Here is an 11768-nt window from a genome sequence, read left to right as displayed (position 1 = left end):
GCTGCTATAAACATATGTTAACGGCCTGCCTTTTCATTACGGAAATTAGCCACATTTGTTTTCCATCGGTGCCCTTAAGAATAATTATAAAAAAGTGCCTAATACTAGACTCCACGATTAATATAGAAAAATCACAGGGGTATTATAGTCATTTAAGTATCTGAACTAGTGGCAGCCGAATTTTTTATATATTCATAAATTTTAGAATAAGAAGGATCCAAATAAAAAATCGAGCTGTTTTTTGGACCTTTTGGTCTTTTTCATTAATTGCCAAAATTTTCGATCTCAATCTCGTTTTCCTCGATCCGTGCCGGCCGATCCACGAATCGAACCGCGTCGTTTTCGATCTCGTTTACACCTATCGATCGATATCGGTTTTCTCTATCATCCGTCCTCCCGGTTGAATCTAGGGCTGCCGTGTTTTCTACCTCTGTCGACCCCGATTTCTTGATCTATCGCGTTGATAGGTTGTTGGATCTGGATCTTCGTTATCCCGTATTGGTTTATTCCGGCCTTTCCTTTTTGCGAGCCTCTGTAGAATTTATACTTTTTTTAGGGTTTCGTTAGGGGCTTGCTTCGTGGGCTCTAGGGTTTCGATCCGTAGATCCGTTGCTGTTATTGTCCCTTTATTATTCGTTTTGTCCATCCGCTGCTTATTCTGATTTGTGACCCTTGTGATCTATCCGTCAGCGTTAGAGATTTATTTTTACAGATATTATTGATCGATCCGTAAGGGGGACTTGTAATTTACAATTTTAGTCCTTGGATCGTAGGCTTAAATTGTTTTATTTATTATTTATTCCTAAAAATCCGTTGACTTTCAAATCCTGGGGCTAGGGGTTTGAAAATTGACGAACTTGTGGCCCGTTGACTGACAAATTGGGGGTTTTGGGGGTAGATAAATCTTCTAGTTGTTTTATTTAAAATATTGTCGGTCGCAGCATAGATCCATCTCTTGAGGATATAACTCTAGTCACTTGTGGAGGGCCCACCCCTTTTTTCTTGAGGCATTCCTGGGGGCAGCTATTGAGAGGTAAAGACCAGCTTCAATTTTACTTCGTTTTCTTTTGCACATAACTGAAGCCTTTCACATTTTAACTTATAATATTTGTTTATATTAAGTTACTTATTTTTGGGGGAGCACACAACCACACACACACACACAAATTAGGAAAGATGAACTGAGAAATAAAGTGTATGTATGTAAATTTCCCTTTAAATTATATATGCACAGACACAAAGATTGAGATTGTGAGGCCTTGATCAAATAAAATAGAAAGCTTAAACCTTTCGAATTTTTTTTTTTAATTATTTTTTTGGACTTTGTGATGGAAATGCAATTTAAGAATTGAATTTCTATCTACATTATTGTAATTAGTTGAGTGCAAATTCATTGATTATTATAGTTGTTTTGTTGGCAATGGCAATGCCTGATGTGGCACTTCTGTACAATCATATCACATTTAGATTTTAATCATAACTTGTTGTTTAGATGAGGACCAACATTGTTTTAGATAAATATATTTATAGTAAATTCTTCTAACTTTATCACTTCTACTATTCATTTTATTTATGTTTGGTGCGGTCATGATTGTGGTAAGTTCACAAGAAGTTTACTGTTTTTAAAACTATCAAATCATTGACCAAGATATGTACTCTTGACTTTTAATACAAGTCTTTTAAATTTGAATACAAAAACAATAACATCATCAAGCCTTTATCCCACTATGTGGGGTCGGGTACATGAATTTTTTTTCTCCAAAAGTCTTTTAAATTTGAATAATGAAGAAAATTTTATTTTTCAAATCATTTAGGCTAGTACTCTCTCTCTCTATAATAGGGCTTTACCCCTTTAGTAAAGATTTCTTGCTTCATGTTGATATTATTGTGTAAACCAATTTACTTAGCTACTGGTAATGGCTCTTTAAGCTTTGATACATGCTATTTTGAGGTGATTGTTTTGACAAGTGAAACTTCTACTTAGTGTAAAGTTGACAAAAGTCCTAATCAATGCATGTGAATGGGAAAGCAATCCTGCGCCTATCATGGTAAATGGAAGAAATTTTTAGAATGGGCATAGAAATTAGTAAGACAAAAGTTGAATACATGATTTGCCAATTAGTGTGGGAATTGACAATTTTTAGGTTTTATTGTTGAAAGATCAACACTGCTATTGCCAAGTCCCAAGTCCTGGATGAGAAAAATAGAGGGTTGCATTAGGTAGTCGACAGTCAGCATAAAATTTGTCGAATAATTGACTCCACATAGTGGGATAAAGGCTTGATGTTGTTGTTGTAGTTGTATTATGAATGGAATGTGGTTATATTTGAGATAATTATTTATGATTTTGAATTAGAGTCGCTAAAGTGAAGAAGTGCAATAGGAGTATTATGTGATAAGAAAATATCATGGCATCCTAACAATAGATGTTTTTACATTAAAATTGGACCGCCTATGCTACATGACTTCAAGTTTTGGGAAAAATGAATTCAATAGTAACCGAGTTAAATATGATAAAAATGCAAAAATAAAAATTGATGCTCAGTAAATCTGGAGAGAATCTATTGCAAAATGGTTTTATTGACTAGATGGTGGGATCAATCAAAGATGATATTTAGGAAAGTATATTTGTAACTGTGAGTGACTGGAATAGGGATTTAGAATGTGCCAGATTTAGAAATATGGATTTTAGAGTATGTCATTTACCCCAAAATTTTATTTTGCATTTCATTTTTTTCCCAAACCAAACACCATTAATGTTGGAATGCAGTGAAAATGAATACAATACAGTACTAATGCATTCAACTAAACATCCCCCTATTCTTTTAGTTCCTTGGTTGTTTCGTGAAAGACCAACTTATTTTCCTTGTTAGCAGTGCTAAGTGTCTTTTTTGTGCTCTTAGTGTCAAATTTTGGAAACTTTATTTTTGATATTGCTTGCCATATCAATTTTAAAGTATAGTTTTTGTGACGGTAAATTAAACGAGTTACACAGAAGCAGCATGGTCATCATTATCCCTATTCGAACTGTGTTGAGTTGGCTTTATGTATCCTTCCTCTCCAACTTATAATGAAATTATCCAGGCAGCCCTGAAATCTGCATATTGTTGCAACGGTTTGGATGATACGATTCTATACCATTTGTTTGTCTGAAATATGCACTGCAAGGAAAGATTGTCCGAGTGAATTCCAATTATCAAAGGTGTAGAACAAGGTGAACAAAGACACCATTTATTTAAGAATCTAGCTTGAGGCAAATGTATCACGAATTCACATGAATCACATCATGTATTTTTGCTCATGAAACGGAATGTGAAAGGGTTTTTCTAGTTGGGGTTGGTGATCTTTTTAATTTAATAACTTCTGCAATCTGGTTTCCCATATTGGAGGGTTTGGATTGCTATGAATGATCATTCTACCTCTTTAGGCTGTTTTATATCATTTTATTTTTCCATCCTGTAAAAAAGAAATGACTATGAATTATGTAAATTCATGCTTATTAATTTCAGAGAGCTAAAGACTTAGAAAACTAAAGAAATCATGGATTCAAAGATGGGAGATGAGCACCGTATGACAGAGATGAATTCATTGAATATCTTAGAAAGTAGGGCTTCCCATGTTCAGGGTTTGATGTGTTTATATAACTAAAACTAATAACACACTTTTCGACTGTACCAAGTTACTCATGCAAGTTGTGCGTTTGATGCGTATGTTTTAGTAGCTGCATTAGATCCAATGGAGATTGCGAAGCACCATTCTAACTAGCAGCTTGTATGCCCACTGCAACTTAGTTAAGCCGTGTTTGTATGTCATTGCAAGGCTAAAAATATGGATCTTTATCCAAGTCATTGCCATGAGTAGGAAGATCACTTTGGATCACTCCACAGGGAGATAAATACATCCAGGTTTTTTGTTTAAATAACTTAGAACAATAAAAGTCCCTCGTTTTTTTTTTGAAAATATTGGATATTTCAGTTTTAATTGGCTAAAAATCATATTTATTTTTAGAATTCAAAGAGTTTTTGTATGAATTGAATAGCACTTAGATTAAGCTGATGAACTTTGATAAAGTAAATATAAATGTTCGCACTTCACAAGTTCCATTTGGCCGTATAAGATAATGGTTAAATAACTTAGAACAATAAAAGTCCCTCGTTTTTTTTTTTAAATATTGGATATTTCAGTTTTAATTGGCTAAAAATCAGATGTATTTTTAGAATTCAAAGAGTTTTTGTATGAATTGAATCGCACTTAGATTAAGCTAATGAACTTTGATAAAGTAAATATAAATGTTCTCACTTCACAAGTTCCATTTGGACCCGTATAAGATAATGGTTATGAATTGAGAAGGAGCAAGCCCTTTTTCTTTCACGTTTTCAATCGAACATCTTAAAGAGTGAAGTGAACATGGTCAGCATCGAAACCGGCATTTGTTGTTTTCCTTCTTCCTCATGCCCAACAGTCAATTATAAACTCTATAATTCAATGGTAAAAAAGTTGCTTGTAATACTAGTGATATTCATATGTTAAAACAATTTTGATACTTTAATTGATGCGGACATCCGACGGTGGATTTTAATCAAAGGAAGAGAAGAAGAGCGACGATCGAGATCCCTCCATTTTATCTTAGTTTATTAATTATATTTTTGATTTAATTATGCATTTTTTTGTTTTTACCCTTAGTTAAGGGTCTTGTCTTATGTAAGCCCAATGGGCAAAGTTGTCTTTTAGTTTCTTTTAAGGCTTATATATAGATGTCCTTGCTCTTGTATTAGATCAACGATGAATTAATAAAAAAATTGTTTCTACACTTTTTTCTTGAGAGATGGGAGTTCTTAGGAGAGTGGAAGTCCCTATGCGAGGGCAATGAAATACCCACCAACCGCAGGATGTGTCAAGGCTCGTGTTTTAAGTCCCTTGGTGAAGAGCAACGCATCACCCGTCAGTCGCAGGAAGTGTCCAGGCTCACGGTTTTTTTCCTTTCTCTAATCCCTCACCTCCTCCTTTAACTGCCAGCTAAATCTTCCCCTAGCCGTCGGCTTTCTACCTCCCATCCTCTTCCCCACCACCGGCCACCCACCCCCTTTCCTTTTCAACCGTCGGCCACCACCCTCTCCTTCTTCCAACCGCCGGTTTCCTCCCCATCTCCACCCTAAAGCCCCACCAAACCACCACCTTCTCCACCAAGTCGCCACTTCCTTTAGTCCTCTCATCCTAGTTTCCTTCTTTCCTCTTTTAATTTGTTTTGATTTTGAAAAGTTTTGAATTTAAATTTCAAATTTTTTTCTAAATTAGTTATCTTATTTTAGGAAAGTATTCCAATCAAACATATTTCAAGTTCTAATAGGATTTGATTTAAATACTCTTTCATAATTTAAGATTTCCCACTTGGCAAGCCTTAAATCACCTAATTAAGAGGCCCATTAATGCTCCCCTAATTAAGCCTCCAATCCCACCCATTACTCCCATCTTTATGGCTAAATTGATTTCAGCATTTTAAATTTGATTCCCTCCTATTTCAAATTCAAAATTCTGAAATTGAATTTCTCTCCAAAAACCGCCGCCCAACCTAAACCCAACCCACTCCTCCTAGCCGCCGGCTTTAGCCCCACCCTTTTCCCTCCTAAATTAAGTCGTTTTATTTTTGGTTAATAAATTTCCCTAAGTGGATGTCCAATTGGGGAATCAATTAATTTAGGAGGGAGAGAAAGAGATGGGGGCCGGCCAAAGGAGGGGTGAGAAGTGTCTAGGTTCGATGAATGTAGGAAGATGTGTCTAGGTTCGATGAATGTAGGAATTTTAAATTGATTCTCAATCAATTTCAGATTTATCATTCCTTGATTGAGGGAAGATTTTTCAAAATTAAACTAAATAATTTAGGAAATAATTTGAACTAAGTGATTGAGAATATGAAATTGAGGGAAAACTTTCAAATTCTTTCCTAAATTATTTAGTTTAATTTGGAAAGTCTTCCCTCAAGCAAGGAATAATTAAATCTGAAATTGATTGGGAATCAATTCAAAATTCCTACATTCATCAAACCTAGACACATCTTCCTACATTCATCGAACCTAGACACCTCTTCCTACATTCATCAAATCTAGACACTATCTTCCTACATTCATCGAATCTAGACACTTCTCTCCCCTCCTCCTTTGGCTGATCCCCATCTCTTCTTTCTCTCCCTCCTAAATTAATTAATTCCCCAATTAGACATTTACTTAGGGAAATTAATTAACCCCCCCCCCCCCCCCCTTCTTCCCCCCCCCAAATCTCATTCAACATCATTAATGCAAACAAAAATAGTCAATAAGCTCACCGATTTGACTTGAGGAACTAGTAAAATATTTGCATGTTAGTTCTCTCTTGCTGAAATTAGAGTCCTTGAAGTCGAAGAACTTGTCAAAAACCCACAGAACAAACTAGTTGTCTACCGCACAAACCTTTATCCGTATTGATCAGGACAAAAGGATTTCCATCAATTCAGTTGATTATATGACAAGGGATATGGGTGGAGTTTTCAAGGTGAGCAAGAGACGGACTTCTTTACTAGATCAACATGTTCACCTCAGAAAAGATCAGAAATCATAATAGCACATATTATCTTTTTGTAATATCATTCTAGGCAAAATCTTTTACCAGTTAGCATAAATGGATCAGAGAGTTGCCATTTAGAATTATGTGATAAATTTCCTTATAAAATTCTAAATTTTGAAATGCTTATGAGGGCTATTGATCAATTAGCTAGAGCATCTTTTTTATTTGTTCACCAACGTAGAAGTGGTATCTATTTTGAAAAAAACCTCAACACCAAGAAAATGGTTTATTAATAAAGATAAATGATTTGGATAACCAATTGTATCATTCCTTGTGTATTTCTTTATGAGGCGTCTTAAACTCTTTAATAATCTTCTTAATTCATAGGCAGCGTAACTTTTGATGATTATGTTCAATGTATATTGTGTAAATTATCCCTTTTTCTTCTAATCTATAATTGTTATCTACAAATGCTTTGATGCAATGCTGTTCATTGGGGAGTCTTATTATGAACTTGAGGGATGCTATTATTGAATTAGATGCTCTCATCATTTGTATATTAACTTGTATTTCCTGCTTCCTTGCTGAAGATGTACAGCAAGCACCCTTGTGTTCCTGATGATCCTTATCAGCTTGCCTATGAACATGGTAGACAATTGGAGTTTGCTGTACATCTTGGATCATCTGCAGAAGTTTCTCTTGATAAGCTTGAGCATGGGAAATATCAAGTATCAGGTATAGGAGTATATTTATTTAGCATTATATGAAGGTATAAGTTGCCTACTGGATTGATCGTATTTTTATCTGAAGATGGAGAGAAGGAACATTTTGAAGCTACTAGCGTTGCGGACATGGAGTTCAAGAAGCGAATTGCTAATATTCCTATGGGGGATGCTGCAAAAAGCACCCAAGGAACTGAAGCATCAGAGAATGGTAAACGTCCTTCTAACATCGTATGTGGTGAATTGGTGAATAAGCGTGCAAAAAAAGAGGATCAAGCAGGAAAGCTGGGACACTTTGCGGGAAATTCAAATTCTCCTATTAATATTACTTTTGAAGAAAAATCTTTTTCAGGTATTTTTCAATAAAATTATAAAATAAAATACCCATACTGCTATCCATATTGTGCCTATGCTTCTTTTCATTTTGGATTGTTACATGTAGTACTTTAATTAATGGCAGTAAGTAGCATAATTTTTAATTAATGCACATGATAATGTTGTTGTTTCAGAGGAGCCAGAATGGAAAATGGCAGCATCTGTTGTGAATGCTAATGGCGAAAGCCCCGCAGCAGCAACTAATTTGTTATCGCCTGGTGCAACATGCAATGTAAGTAAAGTGGATACCAGGCAAGGCCAGCCTGCTGGGCTGTCATTCTTTCCAGGATATGAATATCTCCATAGAGCTGGGTTGGACCTGCTGGAAGATGTTCATTCCCCGCTTTCGGAGCATTCTCATCGAAGACTTGTCCCTATTGGATTAGATCACCAAGCAGATCTTCCGCAGTGGACTCCCAAGGATTTTGGTTTCTCTGCATCTCATTTAGCTCGAAGCAATGTGACACCAACATTGCCTGTTATTGAGAGCAATGAATTCAGTGCAGACAAATGGCTCGGAATTTGTGTTATTCCTTTGCCTAGACTTCACTCTTCGCCCGTGGAGACTCATCTATGTTGCCCTAAACAAGACTGTGATTGCGGTGATGAGGGCTCCATCAGATGTGTTAGGTATCATGTAATGGAAGCTCGGGAAAAGCTTAAAGGAGAACTAGGGAGTAAAAAGTTCATAGAGCTTGGATTTCCTGACATGGGAGAGGATGTTAGGCAAAGATGGACTGAAGAGGAGGAGAATTTGTTCCATATGATAGTGTTGTCAAATTCAGCATCATTAGGCAGAAACTTTTGGACCCTGCTCCCTCACTCTTTTCCATCCCGAAGTTTTAAAGAAATTGTTAGTTACTACTTCAATGTATTCATACTTCAGAAAAGAGCTGACCAAAACCGAATGGATCCTTTGAATGTGGATAGTGACAATGATGAGTGGCAAGAGAGCAGCGATGGTGAATTTGCGATGTCGGAGGAAGAGGAAGAGGAAGAGGATTCAGTAGTGGAGTCACCTAACGATGCCTCCGAAGATTTAGATTTTGACGATGAGGTTGACGATGAAGAGGAGTATCAGAAGCATCTTGTTGCAACTAAGGATGAAGGATTCTATTGTGGCTCCGTTGGATCCACAGGATTTAAATCAAAGTCACCTTGCAAGCAGCCCATTGATAGAAGTTCTAGAGATTGTTCCTTGGATCGAGATGTTCAAGATGACTCCTGTACTTCCTTCGAGGGGCCATGTAATGCTTCCGACTCTTGCGTAGAGAGGGATCAAGAGAATTTGCACAAGGACCATAGAAGTAATTGTATGGTTGGTTTTGCTGATTATGAGTTTATTGATGGCCATCATGATTCAAAGCCATGGGATATCAACTATGTTAGAGCAAATGAGAAAGAGTTTGATTTCTTTCCAACTTGTAATGTACTTGAAGAGGTTTTTGGGAAAGGCGTCTAGGGAGAATGCTTCAGCTCCCAACCTCTGAAAAAGCTGAGTATATTCAGTCTGGCAGATCAAAGCTATTATTGATCTTTGTTTGTAAATCCATGTCGGCAATTAGGCAAAGCCTGGTCTTTTAGGTAAATATTGCGGTTGTTTTTAGTTCTTTACCTTTCTTCATGATATCTTAATTTCTTGTGATTGTTTCATGAGTCCAGGAAAATTGTTATGGAGCTTTCAGAAATTCAAGTGGTCTGTTATAGGTTTTGATTTCCAATGTTCATCACTATTTAATCTTAATAAGAATTCTGAGCTGCTCTTCTTATGTTCTAATGTTCATTAAAGTTAAGAGAAAATAATCAAAATGGTCTTGTGCCTCTGTGAAGAAGCATTATGATCTTCAATTATTTATATATATATATATATTATTTTTTTGGATAAAGTCAGAGAGCTCGGTTGTTGTCATTGGACCCCATTAGATTGTAATCATCAGACTCTTACTGTCAAACCTCTAGCTGTCCGCCATTGTTGACCTCCACCTTCAGACTTTGGTAGACCAAGAAACATTGTAAGACATCTGTATGACTATCATTGTTTTGACCAGTTTATCGCCGCTATTCTTTCACCCGGCCAACAACGTCAAACCTTCACCACCGTTGATGCCATTACCATGCGACCACAATTGTCAACCTTTTTGCCTCTTGGTTGTCGCCTCGACCAGACCTATGCTTATGCATTGCCATCTAACCTTCACCTTCTAATCATCGTTGTCGAACCTTTCGTTGGCCAATCGCTACAATCGGACCTCAACCGTCAAACCACTATCATAAAACTAGTGGTCATTCAGCCCCAAACCCATCCTGACTTATTTAAATTCTCCATGCTCTTACAATTTCATGGTCTCTAAGTTAAGAGACTGGACAAATTTTGTAATTCACTCATAAATAGTAAAATCATTTAAGCTAGCAATGCCTAGTGGTTTTTCCTTTTTTAGGTTTTCTACATATAAAAACATTTGGTTTTATCAAAACTCTTTCATTTCTTTATTTCTGTGTCGGACAGTAACGTAAAGCTTGCATGTAAAGGCTATGATCTTTGACCTGTCCAAGGAGATGCTCCAAAGTGCCATATAAAAGAGGCCAAAAGAAATCCACCAAGGATGTTTGACCTGTCCAAGGTCACTTTCGAAAGTATTACTTAAAAGGTTGCTAGCCAAAGTATTGCTTGATAACGTTAACCAGTCAAAATAAATTCACCGTAGATGTTTGACTTATCAGAGATGGGTTGCCAGAGTGTTGCTAAATGATACTAACTTGTATGAAGATGTCAAGAGAAATCCATCAAAGGTTTTTTACTTATTCGAGGTTATTTTTCAGAGTGTTGCTCAGTAACGTTAACATGTATGGAAAAGATCGAGAAAAATCCATTAATGATGTTTGACTTATCCGGGATTATTTGTTAGAGCATTGCTCGATAACATTAGCTTGTATGAAAGAGGTAGAGAGAAATCCATCAAGGTTGTTTGACTTATCTGAAGTTGTTTGTCAGAGCATTGCTCGATTACGTTAACCGATATGGAAGAGGTCGAGAGAAATCCATCAAGGATGTTTGACTTATCCGAAACCATTTGTCAAAGCATTGCTCAGAATATTAACCCCTGTATGGAAGAGGTCGAGAGAATCCACAAAGAATATTTAACCTATTCGAGGTTAGTTATCATAGTGTTTCTCGATGATATTAACTTGTGTGAAAGAGGTTGACAAAAATTCATCAAGGATGATTGACATATCCAAGATTATTTGTCAAATTTGCTTGATGATGCTAACCTATATGAAAAAGTTTGAGATATATTAATTAAGGATATTTGACTAATTCGAGATTGTTTATTAAAACATTACTTGATGGAGTTAAACTGTGTTGAATAGGTCAAATCGAATCCCCATGGAATCTATTATAGCTTGATTGGGAGAGGTGGAATGCCACGTGTTTCATGATTTGAAGGGGAAGATTGGTCTATTTATAAACCATTATTGCCTTTGACCTTGTCCTCGAAGTTCAGCTGAGGACTGTATATAGTTTATGATTCACTTGAAACCTTCTTGTATTTATGAGAAACTTTATAATAAATAGTTACCAGTAAAATTATTATAGATAAGTAAAATAGTGGAGGGATTATCTTGACCTTATTCATATTTGAGATTGCAACCAAGGTTGCCTCCCAATCCTAATCTACTTCCCATGGAAATGAAGCAATAATGGTTGATGATTGAGAGGCGATAAAATAATGTGTATTTGCTATTGCAGCGATGTTGTCGTCAATATTGAAAGACTTCTTATCAGGACTTGATAATAGATCATGATAGAGGGACTACCCTGCTTTAATAGGATATTGACGTGAATGTCCTTTCAAGGTTGCAATAAAGGTTGCCCCTTAACTAAGGATCTTTTCTCATAGAAGATGCCAAATTGTTGTCCTAGAACATTCACGATAGTAGAGAGATATAGAGTTAAGCATCCAAGATTACACGAAGGCCCAACACATATAAATAAGAAAGAGAGGTGCACGATTTATAAGTGACACCAAGATTTTTATGTGAAAAATCTTGAAGAGGGGAAAATCATGAGGTCTGATAAAGTTAAAATGATTATAATAGTGTTTATTATTGATTACAAATGAGGCTATTCCTCGA

The 11768-nt window shown here is 36.1% G+C and overlaps 1 protein-coding gene across 2 annotated transcripts; it reads left to right on the top strand.

Annotated features, from left to right (window-relative positions):
* Nucleotides 1–238: 238 nt before the first annotated feature.
* On the top strand, nt 239–9403 carry LOC110096754 (AT-rich interactive domain-containing protein 1). Of its 2 annotated transcripts, XM_020822823.2 has the most exons (4): nt 240–1033; nt 7128–7272; nt 7348–7611; nt 7769–9403. In XM_020822823.2, the coding sequence occupies exons 2-4, from the start codon at nt 7128–7130 to the stop codon at nt 9094–9096; spliced, it is 1737 nt and encodes a 578-aa protein (XP_020678482.1). In that variant the 5' UTR covers nt 240–1033; the 3' UTR covers nt 9097–9403. The 2 variants fall into 2 exon arrangements, with proteins under 2 accessions (XP_020678483.1, XP_020678482.1); XM_020822824.2 differs by lacking the exon at nt 7128–7272 and having other exon boundaries at nt 239–1033.
* Nucleotides 9404–11768: the final 2365 nt, after the last annotated feature.

The sequence above is a fragment of the Dendrobium catenatum genome, unplaced genomic scaffold (genome assembly GCF_001605985.2).
Source record: "Dendrobium catenatum unplaced genomic scaffold, ASM160598v2 fragScaff_scaffold_1023, whole genome shotgun sequence".
Lineage (NCBI taxonomy): Eukaryota > Viridiplantae > Streptophyta > Magnoliopsida > Asparagales > Orchidaceae > Dendrobium > Dendrobium catenatum.
The sequence above is the reverse complement of the archived record's forward strand: the minus strand, read 5'-3'. Positions and strand labels throughout refer to the sequence as shown.

Excerpts from the sequence above, each read along its gene's own strand:
- LOC110096754 (XM_020822823.2), top strand. The coding sequence starts at position 7,128 with ATGTACAGCAAGCACCCTTGTGTTCCTGATGATCCTTATCAGCTTGCC. Across the intron at positions 7,273-7,347 it reads TGGGAAATATCAAGTATCAG|ATGGAGAGAAGGAACATTTT; the intron begins GTATAGGAGTAT and ends TTTTATCTGAAG. Across the intron at positions 7,612-7,768 it reads TGAAGAAAAATCTTTTTCAG|AGGAGCCAGAATGGAAAATG; the intron begins GTATTTTTCAAT and ends TTGTTGTTTCAG.